The sequence below is a fragment of the Salvelinus namaycush genome, chromosome 23, assembly GCF_016432855.1.
Source record: "Salvelinus namaycush isolate Seneca chromosome 23, SaNama_1.0, whole genome shotgun sequence".
NCBI classification, from domain to species: Eukaryota; Metazoa; Chordata; class Actinopteri; order Salmoniformes; family Salmonidae; genus Salvelinus; species Salvelinus namaycush.
In genome coordinates this window covers 26,084,557-26,101,855 of record NC_052329.1, presented here as the reverse complement: position 1 = coordinate 26,101,855, position 17,299 = coordinate 26,084,557, and the positions used below count along the sequence as shown (strand labels likewise).

The 17,299-nt window shown below is 46.1% G+C and overlaps 1 protein-coding gene across 1 annotated transcript; it reads left to right on the top strand.

Annotated features, from left to right (window-relative positions):
• Positions 1–320: 320 nt before the first annotated feature.
• LOC120018574 (breast carcinoma-amplified sequence 3-like) lies at positions 321–14,979 on the top strand. The gene is made up of 5 exons (XM_038961786.1): positions 321–397; positions 743–843; positions 9,387–9,487; positions 14,411–14,607; positions 14,796–14,979. Exons 1-5 carry the CDS (start codon positions 321–323, stop codon positions 14,962–14,964), a joined length of 645 nt encoding a protein of 214 aa, XP_038817714.1. The 3' UTR covers positions 14,965–14,979.
• The last annotated feature ends 2,320 nt before the right edge of the window (positions 14,980–17,299 follow it).

The following is a 17,299-nucleotide window of genomic DNA, read 5'->3' as shown; positions in this document are numbered from 1 at the left end:
ATGTATCTCTTTATGAAATTCACTGAGGTGGATGGTCCTCCCCTTCCTCCTCTGAGGAGCCTCCACTGACACACACACACGCGCGCACATACACACACACTTTTCCCCGCTCTGTTAAGCTGTGGTTCATGTTATGAAGATTTACATACAGTAATATATTGTACAGTTATACAGTTGTGTGTGTGTGTGAGACATTATCATAATAAACTGCTTTTTATTATAGGACTCATATATTTTCTAACATCTTGTATGTATAACCTAGTTATAAAATAATATTGGATACAGTGAAAACATATTGTGCTGCAGAATCCCATTCATCCATGTCAAATGAGCAGCTGGAACCAGATATAAAGTTCTGCTGCTGTGGCCCAGTTCTCTGTGATCAGACTACAGCTATGTAGGACAAAACACATGTGATGTTCATGTTGTACACTACAGTACTGTATGTAACTACTATTGTATACACACCTTCATATGTTATATCTGCCTCTGTACTGCCAGGCTCCAGGGACCACAGTCTATTTACACCCAGCAGGGGCACTGCTCTATACATCTGGCCCTCAATCTGCAGCCTTTGTTTGACCAGAGCTCTATTTTGTAATGGTGGATCACCAAAAGGGTCCTAAATGGGTAAAAGTAGTGCACTGCATTGGGAATAGGGTGCCATTTGGGACAGATACTGAGATTTTCTTCTCTGTAATTGAGTTGTGTGTTTCTCTCCTATGTTGTTTGGTTGTTACAGGACTCCACTGTGGAATGAGCTGCAGCCTCCCTTTCTCTCCAACCACCCTCTGGTGCTGGCCTCTGACCTGGTGCAATATTACCAATACCTCCTGGCTGGATGTAAGTATTATACACTGTGTGTGTGTGTACTCTTCTCTGTATGTGTATGTGTATATAAGTACTCTTTGTACTAGAGGTCGACCGATTATGATTTTTCAACAGCGACACCGATACCAATTATTGGAGGACCAAAAAAAGCCGATACCGATTAATCTGCCGATTTAAAAAAAAATATATATATATATATATATATATATATATATATATATATATATATTTGTAATAATGACAATTACGGGCCTCCCGGGTGGCGCAGTGGTCTAGGGCACTGCATCGCAGTGCTAACTGCGCCACCAGAGTCTCTGGGTTCGCGCCCAGGCTCTGTCGCAGCCGGCCGCGACCGGGAGGTCCGTGGGGCGACGCACAATTGGGCTAGCGTCGTCCGGGTTAGGGAGGGTTTGGCCGGTAGGGATATCCTTGTCTCATCGCGCTCCAGCGACTCCTGTGGCGGGCCGGGCGCAGTGCGCGCTAACCAAGGGGGCCAGGTGCACGGTGTTTCCTCCGACACATTGGTGCGGCTGGCTTCCGGGTTGGAGGCGCGCTGTGTTAAAGAAGCAGTGCGGCTTGGTTGGGTTGTGCTTCGGAGGACGCATGGCTTTCGACCTTCGTCTCTCCCGAGCCCGTACGGGAGTTGTAGCGATGAGACAAGATAGTAATTACTAGCGATTGGATACCACGAAAATTGGGGAGAAAAGGGGATCAAATTTATTTAAAAAATAATAATAATAAATAAATAAATAAAATAATGACAATTACAACAATACTGAATGAACACTTATTTTAACTTAATATAATACATCAATAAAATCAATTTAGCCTCAAATAAATAAATTTGGTTTAAATAATGCAAAAACAAAGTGTTGGAGAAGAAAGTAAAAATGCAATATGTGCCATGTAAAAAAGCTAACGTTTAAGTTCCTTGCTCAGAACATGAGAACATATGAAAGCTGGTGGTTCCTTTTAACATGAGTCTTCAATATTCCCAGGTAAGAAGTTTTAGGTTGTAGTTATTATAGGAATTATTGGACTATTTCTCTCTATACGATTTGTATTTCATATACCTTTGACTATTGGATGTTCTTATAGGCACTTTCGTATTGCCAGTGTAACAGTATAGCTTCCGTTCCTCTCCTCGCTCCTACCTGGGCACGAACCAGGAACACATCGACAACAGCCACCCTCGAAGCAGCGTTACCCATGCAGAGCAAGCGGAACAACTACTCCAAGTCTCAGAGCTAGTGACGTTTGAAACGCTATTAGCGCGCACCCCGCTAACTAGCTAGCCATTTCACATCGGTTACACCAGCCTAATCTCGAGTTGATAGGCTTGAAGTCATAAACAGCGCAATAGCTGCTGGCAAATGCACGAAAGTGCTGTTTGAATGAATGCTTACGAGCCTGCTGCTGCCTACCACCGCTCAGTCAGACTGCTCTATCAAATCATAGACTTAATTATAACATAATAACACACAGAAATACGAGCCTTTGGTCATTAAAATGGTCGACTCCGGAAACTATCATTTCGAAAACAAAACGTTTATTCTTTCAGTGAAATATGGAACCGTTACGTATTTTATCCAACGGATGGCATCCCCTAAGTCTAAATATTGCTGTTACATTGTACAACCTTCACTGTTATGTCATAATTATGTACAATTCTGGCAAATTAATTACGGCCTTTGTTAGGAATAAATGGACTTCACACAGTTCGCAATGAGCCAGGCGGCCCAAACTGCAGCATATACCCTGACTGCTTGCACGGAACGCGAGAGAAGTGACACAATTTCCCTAGTTAAAATGAAATTCATGTTAGCAGGCAACTAAATATGCAGGTTTAAAAAATATATACTTGTGTATTGATTTTAACAAAGGCATTGATGTTTATGGTTAGGTACATTGGTGCAACGACAGTGCTTTTTTCGCGAATGCGCTTGTTAAATCATCACCGTTTGTCGAAGTAGGCACATCGATTATATGCAATGCAGGACACGCTAGATAAACTAGTAATATCATCAACCATGTGTAGTTAACTAGTGATTATGTTAAGATTGATTGTTTTTAAGATAAGTTTAATGCTAGCTAGCAACTTACCTTGGCTTCTTACTGCATTCGCGTAACAGGCAGGCTCGTGGAGTGCAATGAGAGGCAGGTGGTTAGAGCGTTGGACTAATTAACTGTAAGGTTGCAAGATTGAATCCCTGAGCTGACAAGGTAAAAATCTGTCGTTCTGCCCCTGAACAAGGCAGTTAACCCACCGTTCCTAGGCCGTCATTGAAAATAAGAATGTGTTCTTAACTGACTTGCCTAGTTAAATAAAGGTGTAAAAAAATTCAAATATATATTTTTTAAATCGGCAAATCGGTGTCTAAAAATACAGATTAACGATTGTTATGAAATTAATTAATTGGCCATTCCGATTAATCGGTCGACCTCTACTTTGTACGTGTGTGTGTGTATCAAGCTCCATTACACCTGTGCCAGAGCTGAAGCCTACTAATTCCTACTGTTTGTTCTCTATGGGAGATTGTCTTCACCCTCTTATTGGTGACATGCTGAGGAGTAGGACTGTTTCAATCATCCTCCATTACTTCCCTGTTCCCTCTTAAAACCCTCAGTGAAGATCCGACATCTTTCCATCACTCCATCTGAGTAGTGCTCTGGTCTCAGATCCCTTATCACACGAACTGTCAGCTTTTCATCCGTTCTGTTCCGCTTGCACTTTGAATCAAGCCTTTGTCACTGTATGTCTCTTTGTCTATCTCCTCTGAACAAGTCAGCATGACAATGCTAACAGCTCAACCAACTCCACTCAACTCATTCAAATGAAGCCAATTAGCCAGCCTCCAAACTCCTCCTAACTCAGTAACAAGTACAAAGAGCACCAAGCACTTTAGGTTGACATGTGAAAGGCTGTGGAGGCTGGAGATGGCAGAAGGAAGAAGACGACAACTCTGGGGGGCAGAGTGCACACGGATGGCCACACATTTAATTTATCCTCCGTTATAAGTGTGCGTTGTTGCATTAGCTGCATAAACATAAATCAGTAATTAGCTCCTGAAGTGCCGTTGGGGCAAATCCCCTTCTCCTCCCGTGTGCCTGTTCTTCTGTCTCCTCTATTCTACGCTAAATTGTCTGCTTCCCAAATGGCACCCTATTCCCTACTTAGTGCATTACTTTAGACCAGGGCCCTATGGTCAACAGTAGTGCACTATAGGGAATAGGGTGCCATTTGGGAGGTAGACGTTCTCCCAGTGCTCAGGGCTGAGCGGGTAGGATATTTTCTCAAATTAGTTCCAATAGTCCTTTCTAGTGTCAGAGCGATGAAGTCAAGTTGGTGTGACGGGTCGGGCAGCGGGCATCGGCGCTGGGTTTAGTGTGACTCTGTCCTGCGAGAAGGCATAATGATTTAGTCTCAGTGCTCTCTCACATTTAGCTCCAATTAGTGATGGCCAAAATATCACTGCCTGCCCCACCTCGTCTGTCCCTCCCTCCCTCGCCCCCGTTCCTCCTGCCAGCCGAGCAGCACCAACCCTAATGCACTCACACACCCAGGTCAATACAATATGCACATCATTTGTCATCTTGTACTTCTTCTACCCATCGCTCCGTTCTGCTCTGGCCCCGGGCGTTTCCTGCATGCTGCTACGGCTCACGGAGTGCCACCTTTCATTCCTCCACTTTGCACCCGAGCATCGACTGAAAGTTCTGTTTCACAACACGGTGCCTCCGCTCAGCCCGCCAGAGATTGGCTGGGCAGAGAGGGAGTGATCCAGGGCGGGCGATCTGACCTCAGGATGCATTATGCTACGCTACACTACAGCCACACAACAGGATGCACACACACACACACACACACACACACACACACACACACACACACACACACACACACACACACACACACACACACACACACACACACACACACACACACACACTCTATTGGCTCTGTGGGCCTTCTCCAGTGGTGCATAAAGATCAGGGCTTATGAAGGGAGAAGCTGCTACTCTCCTCCCTGCTCCGATACAAACTACTACTATCAGGGTCTAGTTTACATAGTAGATACTACCCCAAACGTCAACAACCAGAAGGACATAGTGACGGGAGGAAAAAGGGAAAGGGTTAGGAAGAAAGCGAAAGAGACCGAGACAAAGAAAGAGGGAGAGAAATGGAGATTGATGAAAGAAAATTCGCAAAGATAAAGACGGAGAGGGGTATGATTAATCACGGGCCCCTTTCAGATCTGCAAATGAGTCTGTGGGACCTAGCTGGGTTCCACAACCTTCTAGAGCATGGGGTTAGAGGGTTTACATGTTGTGTGATTGACAGCAGCTGCTCTCTCTATATTGGATGACCGGTGTGATTAAAAATGCATGTTGCTGTGGAGGGAGGGATGGAGCTCATGCCAGCCTAGCCGGAGAGGAGCCTTGCAGGCTGGTGATAAAAGCAGCGGTGGCGCCACTTCATGGTCACTATCTCCACCTGTCCATCTGCCCAGCCCACTGGCACCGCTCTGGGCCCGCTCTGCTCTGGGCCACAGCCGGGTAAACAGCAGCCCCACCACACTGCTGGGGATGATAAGAGACCGAGAGAGAAGTGCACACAGACACACACACACACACTCACAGACACACACACACACACACACACACAGACACACAAACACACACACACACTCACAGACAGACACACACACGAACATACACACACTCACACAGACAGGGACACAGAGACAGAGAGATATGAAGATGCGATAAGGAAGAAGAGCTGGCCTCATAAATACTGTCTCAGTCCAGCTTTGATGGCTAGGGGAATCCTCACTGTGGTGTGGATGGCTCAATCAGCCAGTTAGGAGAAACAGAGACCCTTTTCATTCTAAAAGGCCCAAAATTAATGAATGAATAAGGCCAATTTGTGTTGCCCTGAGGTGTCTGAGTAGATTTAATCCTGCGGTCGGATCCCTTAGAATAACACCACCACACGATTGATGAATGTGAGGCTTTTTCCCGTCCTTATTTGCAGCATTCATTCCTGAAATTCAGGGCATATTTTCCCCCCTCTGGTCTTGACGTTTTTTGAAGCGAGGGGGCTGTATTTACATAGCTGTCTGTCGTGTGTGTTCAGACACCTCTTCCCCGGCCGCAAGACTTCGTCGAGGCAAACATGGCGTGAATAATTTACCTCCCTGCTCTTCTGGCTGGCTCCTCTGAGCTCTCTGAGTAGGCTAGGCACCTCAGTGGTGGCTGCGCTGATGCTTTTAGGCCCTGGCCTCCCCCTAGTTTCAAGTTTTATTAGTGGTATATACAGTATACACATGGTATACACCGTCCAACGAAATGCTTACTTGCAAGTTCCTTCTTGACAATGCAACAACAATAAATATTAAAAGATAACAATATGAATATAAAGTCTAGCCCCTAGCTTCCTTTCATAATGTAGTAACTGGCGGCTGGCTGTCTCCTGGGCCTTCCACCATGACGAAGTGCCACGGCCTCGTCAATCACCGCTAATTCGCTGAGTGAGAGACTTCCGAGGCCGGCAGGAGCTGATCTTCACCGCTGGGCGGTTTGGTAAAGAGAAAGTGGGAAAGGATCAGCCATGGACAAGCAAGCCTTATCAGATCGTGACATTATCCCAACTGGCCTGCCTAATTGTCAAAAGGAGCTGCCCAAATGAGCGCAAGAGAGACAGAGAGAGAGGTTAGAGGTGGAATGGAAGGGACAGGCCAGACAACTAGGCAATGAGGCTGACCACCACTGAACAGATCAGATCATTAGTCATATTTCTCCCCAGAGATCAGCCCCTGCCCTGAGGTCAGCAGTCAGCCCGGATCAATACATGGCCCTGCTTTGTTCTGGGTCTGCTCACTATACCTGCTGTTACTGCTACCTGCATCCGCCAGACAACTCACTCTGTCTGAAATTGCACACTATTCCGGATATAGTGCACTACTTTTGACCAGGGAACTGTATAGGTACTAGGGTGCTATATTGGACGCACCCCTGCGCTACCTACTGCTACTGGCATTGACCAGACCACTCACTGAGTCTCTCCTCTGGTCAGCAGAACTAGACCACATCCTCTCAGAGACACAGAGACACAGGCTCTTTAAGATAGCTTAGGAAAGTTTTTTAAATCACTTTTGTTTTTTAGTGTGTTTTACCAGAACAGGGGATTTTTCAAAGAATAACACCAATCAGATGTGCCTGGTAAACACCACCAATTAGCAATTTTTCTACTTGATAGGAATGGTTATAATAGTAATTTCAGATGGTAATCTTTGCTATCAACCATCACTAAAGCAAATATGCCGCCTTGTGATGATTAATTAGTACACTGTTTTCACATTGTGTTGTCACTGGACTGAAACATTTTCGTACATGTTATGGCACTTTCCTGTTGAAGGTAGAGTAGAGCTCTGTTTGCTAACCCCCCCCCCCCCCGATGATTATAGGGAGATTTGGGCACTCATTTGCATATCATTAAACTCATGTCATACACAGTGTCAACGTTTATGATCACTGTGTTTAATGTACAGTTACAAGATGACATGTCATCACACCCTGAGTTGTTCTGAACAGAATGATCGTGTTTGTTTATTGTGACGAGAATTCGCAGCTGAACACACATCTGAATGACTCCTTTCAATGCTCACCAAAATTGTAGAACTTAGCCAGTCATGTTGGCAATAGAACAAGCTTTCAAATGATGCCCACCTGACCCAGATTGCTATTTATAATGTGCCGTTTTGGGATTGCATAAGGAACAACAGTAATTGTGACACAGTAATGGTGGGGATGCAGGGTTTTGTTCGAGTAACTCAACGGCACAGCTAGGAGAGCTTAAAAAAAGCACCTTATAGTTAAGACTCTTCTTTGAGTCATAAAAGTGCAATGAAATTATTAAGGAATAATTAAGGTGGTTGGCAGCTTGGAGACACCAGTTAGTCGTCTCTCTCAAACCCCTGTGATTTGTTCGTCTTATGTTGCACCTACCCCACATTTACCAGGAATACTCTTATGTTACTCAAGGTATGCAGAGTATGTTGTTATCAACAAATTTGCCGAAAAGTAAATGTAAAATGCACGTAAAGTCAACAGTGTAATGTTTGGATTCTTGTGTCAGGTGAACTGTTGTCCTCAACTTTGGTATAATAAATGTTCCCATAATTACCAAACTCTTACCTTTCAATTGCTACCATGCTTTTGCATTTCATATTTATTCTGTAAGAAACATTTCAATTTATCCCTATCCATATAGGCTAATTACCATGAGTGTAAAGGGTTAAGAGTCCCTAATGACAGTAAAAACAGCAGACCCAATGGCTCTCTGTCGATCTATCTATATATCAATCCAGCCACTCAGGTAGATATGTCTGTAAATGTTTGGTTGGCTCAGTCTGTCTCTCTATACCTGCATTCCCTAACACACACACCCTACCTACCTACCTACGACTGTGCTTGACCCTTGGGGTTGACCACTGCCTCCCCACTCAGGAGCCTGTCCAGCTCTCTCAGGCCAATGGAACCCCCCCCCCCCCTGTCGCCGTAACCCGATCCAGCCAGCCAGCAACTGCTCCAAAGCATCAATAATTAATTAGGGAACAGCTATTGCCCCCAAGGGGTCATAGAGCAAGAGTAGAGTGGGTGGGAGCGAGAGAGGGATACAGGAAGGAAGGGTAGTAATGATTTTGTTTAATAAGTAACACAAGCAGGCTTTGTTCTTCTGCCATTAGAGAGCAACCTAAGGTATCAAAGGATCTGGCTAGGAACCACACACACCTTCACCACACCCGTGTGTCCAGAGCAGGAGAGAGCAGTGTGGTGCAAGCTTTTAGGAAAACGAGGGCAGCCTCTCCACAGTGGAAGAGTGTCAGTCGAGGTATTTGTTACAGCACTGCTGTGTGTGGTGTCAAACCGACAAGCACACCTCCTTAAGAAGCCTCCCAACACCTACTCTACGCATGAGAGAGACAGAGAAAAAGCGAGAGAGCGAGGGAGAGAAAAGGCGAGAGGGGGCAAAAGAGACAGCAGCGCCTTGTGCACTCCAGATGAGAACTTGACAACTTTATTAGTCATTCCCACATTAAACAAATTCACCACAGACTGACACGGGGTGGGGGGCGCTAGGCCCTGAGGTGCCATGAGAAAAGACTGATTCTACACTTTAAGCTTCATTCTCCATGCCTGCTTATTCAAGCCTCCAACTACGCCATCTGTCTGGGTGCCTCTCTCTCTGTGCCGCTGACGGGCCTCACGCACGCTCACTCACACACATGTTCTCTTTCACTCATACTTACACATGCTCCTTCACACACTCAGGCACACATATGCCCAAATGCCCTTTTGCTCTCTTTCCTCCCCCCTCTCTCGACTTAACTGAGTGTCAGAGACACTAGACAACAGGAAAAACTCACGCTCTCTGTCTGTCTGTCTGTCTCTCTCTCCCTCCCTGTCTGTCTGTCTCTCTCTCTCTCTCTCGCCCGCTCCCTCTCTCGCTCGCCAGCTCTAACAAACACTATCTCCCTGTCTCTGTGTCCACAGTGGTGCCCCCTGGAAGCCCTGGCCCTATCACGCGCCACGAGTCTTACGACAGCCTGACGTCGGACCACAGCGGACAGGAGGACGAGGAGTGGCTCTCACAGGTGAGACTGGCACTGCCCAGCTGGCACCTTTTTGAGTGATAATTGAGTCAACATCATGAAACACACCAGCACTAACACGCCTGATTCAGGTAATCTAAAGGGTTGATGCTTAGTTACTGGTAGAGCAGGTTTATTAGTCCACCAGGAATGGATTGAGGAATCCTTCCAATCTATAGCAATATCAAAGCATTTGCATCATCTGCACTTCACATGTCCTATGGTGGCTAGAGAGGGACAGTCACCCCTTCAAGAGCCTATTGCCCAGCAAACTCATTATTTTCTCTCCTAAAGGACTTCTCCTTACCAATAGCTGGTAGGAGGCCTTTTGCATCCCTTTGATATTTTAAGTAGAAATTGTGCACAAATATTGCATTTAAAAGCCTGTCATATTAAATGAAGTTCCCTTTAACATATTGTAGACGACTTGGAAAATCCTAGAAATCAGATTTTTTTATATGAATGAAGACTTGCTAAAGTGTTAAAATTCGCATTTTCACATTCTGAGACTTTTAGGAAGATTTTAACCCACTTAACCCCAACATTTCTTTAGGTTTTCACCATTGTAAAGCCCTAGTTATTTTTTTGCTTTGACAAAGTAATTTCTTAAGATTATTATTTATTTAATGTGATTAGTGATTCATTTGAAGGTATAAAACGATATGTGAACTGAACTCTCATTTTTAATATGGTGCAAATAATCCTTTTTGAATATGTTTTTCTAAAGAAACATTGAACAGCTAATAATAGTCAAATCATAGTGTAAAAGCAGGTCAGCTTGTTTTACTATTTTGGGCAATTTTCTGTTTTCTGGTGTAAATCTGAGTGTGTGGAACATGTTCAACCTGTTACCCACATATAGACAGGCTAGAAAACCGTCCATTCCCCCTGTCACGAAAGGATTTATGGCTGATTCAGAGCAATCTTCAATCTTCTTACGGTCAACCCTGTTACTTTATTTGGCACTTAATAGGCACACCATTTTTTAAATTTAACCTCTTGTTTTTTTATTAAGTTGGTCTTCATGACAGAATGTTACAATTTTGTTGAAATAAAATGTGTTTTCTTTTCACCAAGTTACACTACTCAAAAGGCACTCAATTGTTGAAACGACCCAGGAGCTAATAGGTGGATTTTGGACTAAGTGGCTCTTGACTGTTGGACTCCTTGTCTTTGTCCAGCAGTGCATGATGCCACTATTGAAATAAGGTTACATTTTAATCTAATACCAAATAGTGGCCTTTTTGGCACTGAGTACTGCCGTGAGATGTGGTTTGGAGGGATATATGGTTGGGATATGTAGCGTTACAGATAGATAAGTTGTATGATGATATGACCGCACTCTCTTCAGCTTGGTTAACCCTTCACTCCCTCATGTCTGAAGCCTGATCTCTGCAGGTAACCATCACATTTCCACCATCAATAATTTCTGGCCATATATAATGGATTGGGGTAAATGTATCCCACTTAGTCTGTGGTTTCCTTGTGGTTAGTAGCTACTGATAGTGTTGCCGGGAGCCAAACCAACTACCGTCTATCTACCATCTCCTGCACCAAAACTACTGACGCTTGGCTGGATTTACGCTTGCTCTGTGCTATTATTAGCCAGGTGAAATCTTTGTAAATGGAGGTTGGCAGCCAGGCCACTAGGGGGAGTTGTGCTGTTTTGATAAGGTACAGCTTCAAACTGCCAAGCAGTGATGGGGGACATGGTGTTATGGGGTTGTCTGTCAGACAAACTTGTTAAGCCAAGGTTCTGACTTATTGCACTCAACAAAGTTACCACAAGACTTTGTTGGTTGTCGCAGTGCTATCCTCAGGAAACAGCACGGTATATTTTCAATGACACTAATTCTGACACTTAATAGCTCCTGTAAATCATTGGATGAGGCTCCTCAACATGGCATCTCACTTGTTCCTCCAGTTTATCCCAACACACTTACCTCGTCGCCTTTCAAATTCAAATCTGAAATGGCACTGGAAGACAAGAATGGTCTTGATCCATTCTAGACACAAGCCCTCTAAGGTCATGCTGTCCGTTTCTTTCTGTTCTGTACAATAGTCTAGAGGATAAATAGTGAAACATGTATAGTAGGATGATAATGGCTAGATTGAGTTAGAGCAGCGCTGTCTTGTGGATGTCATTAAATCAGATCCCTTCATTAGATTATCAGCAGTGTTCAGAATCAGATGTATCTGCAGGTTTCTAATGCAACTCCACATTGTGACCTTTAGTGTGTGCCGTCCCTCTGGGCGCTGTATGTAGTGTGACTTAGGAGACATTACTTGTGTCCCAAATGGCCCCCTATTCCCTTTATAGTGCACTACTTTTGACCAGGGCCCATAGAGGTCTGGTCAGAAGTAGTGCACTATTTAGGGAGTAGGGGGCCATTTGGGACACAGTTTGTGCATAATAGTGTAAGTGGCTCTCAGGTCCATCAGATGACAACAATGCCTGAATCAACCCCACAAATTCCCCCTTATCCTCCTGGTTTCAATACCCCTCCATCAAGTCATCAGGTCTGGCTCTGACGGTCATGACACATTCTATTGGGTTAATGCAGTAGCGACCAGGCCTCTGGAGACTGGACTATAATTCTCTCCCTCCTCCACCTCCTGTGCTATACAGTGACTTCATTTCAGACGTCCCTGAGCTGTTATATCAACAGTCCATTGGTGGTTCTGTGAGCTCTATACAACTCTGTTATAACTCGTGTTGTCAGGACAGGGTGCGACAGACCGACAGGAGGGCCGAGACAAGGAGAGCTGGGCATGACAGACAGATAGACAGGAGGGCAGAGACAAGGAGAGCTGGGCATGACAGACAGATAGACAGGAGGGCAGAGACAAGGAGAGCTGGGCATGACAGACAGATAGACAGGAGGGCCGAGACAAGGAGAGCTGGGCATGACAGACAGATAGACAGGAGGGCAGAGACAAGGAGAGCTGGGCATGACAGACAGATAGACAGGAGGGGAGAGACAAGGAGAGCTGGGCATGACAGACAGACAGATAGACAGGAGGGCAGAGACAAGGAGAGCTGGGCATGACAGACAGATAGACAGGAGGGGAGAGACAAGGAGAGCTGGGCATGACAGACAGATAGACAGGAGGGCAGAGACAAGGAAAGCTGGGCATGACAGACAGATAGACAGGAGGGCAGAGACAAGGAGAGCTGGGCATGACAGACAGATAGACAGGAGGGCAGAGACAAGGAGAGCTGGGCATGACAGACAGATAGACAGGAGGGCAGAGACAAGGAGAGCTGGGCATGACAGACAGATAGACAGGAGGGCAGAGACAAGGAGAGCTGGGCATGACAGACAGATAGACAGGAGGGCAGAGACAAGGAAAGCTGGGCATGACAGACAGATAGACAGGAGGGCAGAGACAAGGAGAGCTGGGCATGACAGACAGATAGACAGGAGGGCAGAGACAAGGAAAGCTGGGCATGACAGACAGATAGACAGGAGGGCAGAGACAAGGAAAGCTGGGCATGACAGACAGATAGACAGGAGGGCCGAGACAAGGAGAGCTGGGCATGACAGACAGATAGACAGGAGGGCAGAGACAAGGAGAGCTGGGCATGACAGACAGATAGACAGGAGGGGAGAGGAGAGGGCAACATCTGTCCCTGCGCCCCGACACTGATGAGAACCACGGCATCTGTTTATCTCTGGGGCTGGGCGACACTGATGGTGTTAACTGGCGAGTACACACACACACTGAAATCCTCCTCTCTCCCCCTCTCTGTGGCCTAATTTACACAGCTGTGCCAGGCCACGTGTCACACACACACACACCATGGGCGTATTACGAGACCCTAAGCTGTCACCCCTGTCTTGGCTCTTTCACTGCCAAATAGACATGAGAGAGAGGGGGACAGAGTGTGGAAGAAGGAGAGTCTGTGTTAAATAAAGAGAAAACTGAAGGATTGAGAGGAGCTCTTAGCGAGAAAGAAAGTTGGAGACGGCAGATAGAGGAGAGGGAATGAGGGAGATGACAGAGGGGGAGAGGGAATGGGGCAGAAGGGAGAGGGAATGATGGAGAGGGAATGAGGGCAGAGGGGGAGAGGGCAGAGGGGGAGAGGGCAGAGGGCGAGAGGGAATGGGGCAGAAGGGAGAGGGAATGAGGGAGAGGAGAGGGCGAGAGGGAATGGGGCAGAAGGGAGAGGGAATGAGGGCGAGAGGGAATGAGGGCAGAGGGCGAGAGGGAATGGGGCAGAAGGGAGAGGGAATGATGGCAGAGGGAATGAGGGCAGAGGGCGAGAGGGAATGGGGCAGAAGGGAGAGGGAATGATGGCAGAGGGAATGAGGGCAGAGGGCGAGAGGGAATGGGGCAGAAGGGAGAGGGAATAAGAAATTGGGAGTAGAAAGAGAAGGTGAAAGCTAGTTACAATTGTTGTGTCCTCTCCTCATCTCCCGCATCCATCTAGTGTAACATTACTGACAAATATCTCTGGAGTCTGCCACTCTGTCATGTTAAGGCCCACCATGCCATCTCTCAGGGGAAAGACACTGCGGACAGCTGTTCCTGAGCCTTAACGGCCACGGTGGTATTTCTCAGAAAGGATGACCCTAATTTGGCTCTGACGCTCGTCCTCTAATCTCGTTGCCACGGAAATCTGTCTCCCTCATTTCCTCTTCCCCTAACGCACACACCCGCCAGCTCATTGTGACTACAGCGTCTTGTCTCTGTGGACAACAGGCTTTAGTCTGACAGGTTTACATCCTGAACGAATGTGGACAGTGACGCTGTAATAGTTATTTTATTTGTCCCAAATGGGAAACTGGTTTTCAGCAGTTTGTATACAAACACAGTAGCAGTATTTTCGTTTAACCTAAGTGAAATAAGACGAAGGTAAGTGCACTATTCCAGTGGTTTTATGTTGCTAGCATGCTAATGGTATTGTCTGGCCCCTACCAGGTGGAGATAGTGACCCACACAGGGCCTCACCGTCGGCTGTGGATGGGTCCTCAGTTCCAGTTTAAGACCATCCACCCATCTGGTCAGACTACGGTCATCTCCTCCTCCTCCTCCGTGCTGCAGTCCCAGGGCCCCAGCGACATTCAACAGCCTCTGTTAGACTTCCACACTGATGACCTGGACCTTCACAGTCTCAGGTAGGTGGACAATCATGCTGCCATAGTTGTATGTGACTTCTGCTATTTTGAACAGGTCTTCTCTTGCAAAAATAAGATTTAATCTAAATTATTCTATGATATATATATATATATTATATCTATAAATGTAGCATAACAGCAGTTAAATAAACACACACATAAGTAGCTGTACATTTCTGTATGTGTAGGATCCAGCCCGTGCGTTCTGAGCCGGTCAGCATGCCTGGTTCCTCTCGGCTGGTGGCTGAACGGAGGGGACAGGGGACTGTCATTGATATAGGATCGGGTAGGAACCATGCTACTTTATACTATACTATTCCATCTGTCTGTCTTGATATATGTATATTTGTGGTATGAGACTGTGTACAGGTGTCTTCACCTTGTTCAGTACAGAAGAATGTCTGTATACACACACACACGTAAATGCATGACCCGTGACCTGTGTCAACTGTATCTTATTCATAATGATGGTAACATTATGACTGTGGGCCTAGCGTACACCCCAGCCTTTGTTTTCCTCTTCAAACACACAGAACCACGTTAAACCACATAACGATTTACATGATAATCTACTCTGACTCTTCACAGTATCCAAGCCGGAGATAGTCCTAGTGATGACATAATCATAACCCTGCGTTGTGATTGGCCTGATCTGTGTATTAGATTAGATTGATCTGCTTTAAAGATGGTCTCTTTTTACGTTTGGCCTTTTCTTCATCCTGTTAGGATGTTAGGGTTTAATCCAATCATGTTGAGATGAAAGCCGGCACGTACAGTGTTGTTCTCTAGGGGTTATTGCCGTTGTACTGATCTTGTGAGAATCTCAATTGGATTTAGTGCTAGTTTTTTTTATGTCATTGTGAAGCCACCGTTAGGATCAATGTGACTAGTATGATGTGTTGGTATTTCTGCAGTGTGTTTATTATGGTTTTATGTGTGTAGAAGGTACAGTAACCTAGCCCTGTTTGTTTTATTAACACTGTATCTTCAGGGCCTCCCGGGTGGCGCAGTGGTCTAGGGCACTGCATCGCAGTGCTAACTGCGCCACCAGAGTCTCTGGGTTCGCGCCCAGGCTCTGTCGCAGCCGGCCGCGACCGGGAGGTCCGTGGGGCGACGCACAATTGGGCTAGCGTCGTCCGGGTTAGGGTGGGTTTGGCCGGTAGGGATATCCTTGTCTCATCGCGCTCCAGCGACTCCTGTGGCGGGCCGGGCGCAGTGCGTGCTAACCAAGGTGCCAGGTGCACGGTGTTTCCTCCGACACATTGGTGCGGCTGGCTTCCGGGTTGGAGGCGCGCTGTGTTAAAGAAGCAGTGCGGCTTGGTTGGGTTGTGCTTCGGAGGACGCATGGCTTTCGACCTTCGTCTCTCCCGAGCCCGTACGGGAGTTGTAGCGATGAGACAAGATAGTAATTACTAGCGATTGGATACCACGAAAATTGGGGAGAAAAGGGGATCAAATTTATAAAATAAAAAAAACACTGTATCTTCGCTTGAACCATGTTTTGACCAGGTATCTCACTCCCTTTCGCCAAAACCCAAAATCATCTACAAAGTACATTCTTACCTGGTTTGAACCAGGAAGGCTTCCCCTCCCTCTCTCCTTGTTGTCTGGAGGACTGAAGGAGGAGAGGAGGTAGAAGGAGAAGAGAGATGAGGAAGGGAGGAGGAGGGTAGTGATGGTTATCAGTCTCTAGCCTGCCACCGGTGTGGCGCCTCTTCTTATCAGACACACATCGCTTTTGTCTTTCCTTCAAAAGGGCAAGTGTGTGTTTGTGTGTGTGTGTTTTAGCATGGATTAGTGCAGTTTGTGTGTGTGTGTGTGTGCACGTTTTTTGCAGCTAATGTAGCCAAAGTCCCAGCAACTTGTGATTGTATAAGTGCTTAGTGGCAGTAACATCAGTCATACAGTAAGTTCCACTGTAGAGACTCTTCCAGTCATTGGGACTCATAGACAGTCTCCCCAGTGTCTGGGATGTTATCTCTGTGTATATGCTGTATCCTACACTACACACTCTACTAAGACATTCCCCAGGGGCTTAGGATTGGGACACACACACACACACACACACACACACATACACACACACACACATACATACATACATACATACATACATACATACATACATACATACATACATACATACATACATACATACATACATACATACATATCTTTATGGGCAGGGAAGAGGGATGTAGAAGCTCTACAGCCAATGTCTAGATTTTCCTCACTAAACAAAATCAATGGGACCTGCAGCCGCCATTATCAATACTGTCTATCTGCTCCCCAAGAGAGAGAGTGTGTGTGTGTGTGTGTGTGTGTGTGTGTGTGTGTGTGTGTGTGTGTGTGTGTGTGTGTGTGTGTGTGTGTGTGTGTGTGTGTGTGTGTGTGTGTGTGTGTGTGTGTGTGTGTGTGTGTGTGTGTGTGTGTGTGTGCGCGCGCGAACTTGTGTGCTCCACTATCGTAGACTAGGTGAGTGTCCTGGTAGACAGGATCATTCTGTGGTACGGCGGAACCAAAGAAACAATGCTAGAGGACACAAACAAAGAGACATAAAGGCTGTTCATCTTCTCTGTGCTGATAAGTCTCTGACAGGGATCACAGTGTCCCTACAGTCTGGATAGGTAGTTGTTTTGTTATGACTCACTGAAGAAAACACCCTGCTCCTTGTTCTGGAGAAAAACACTTT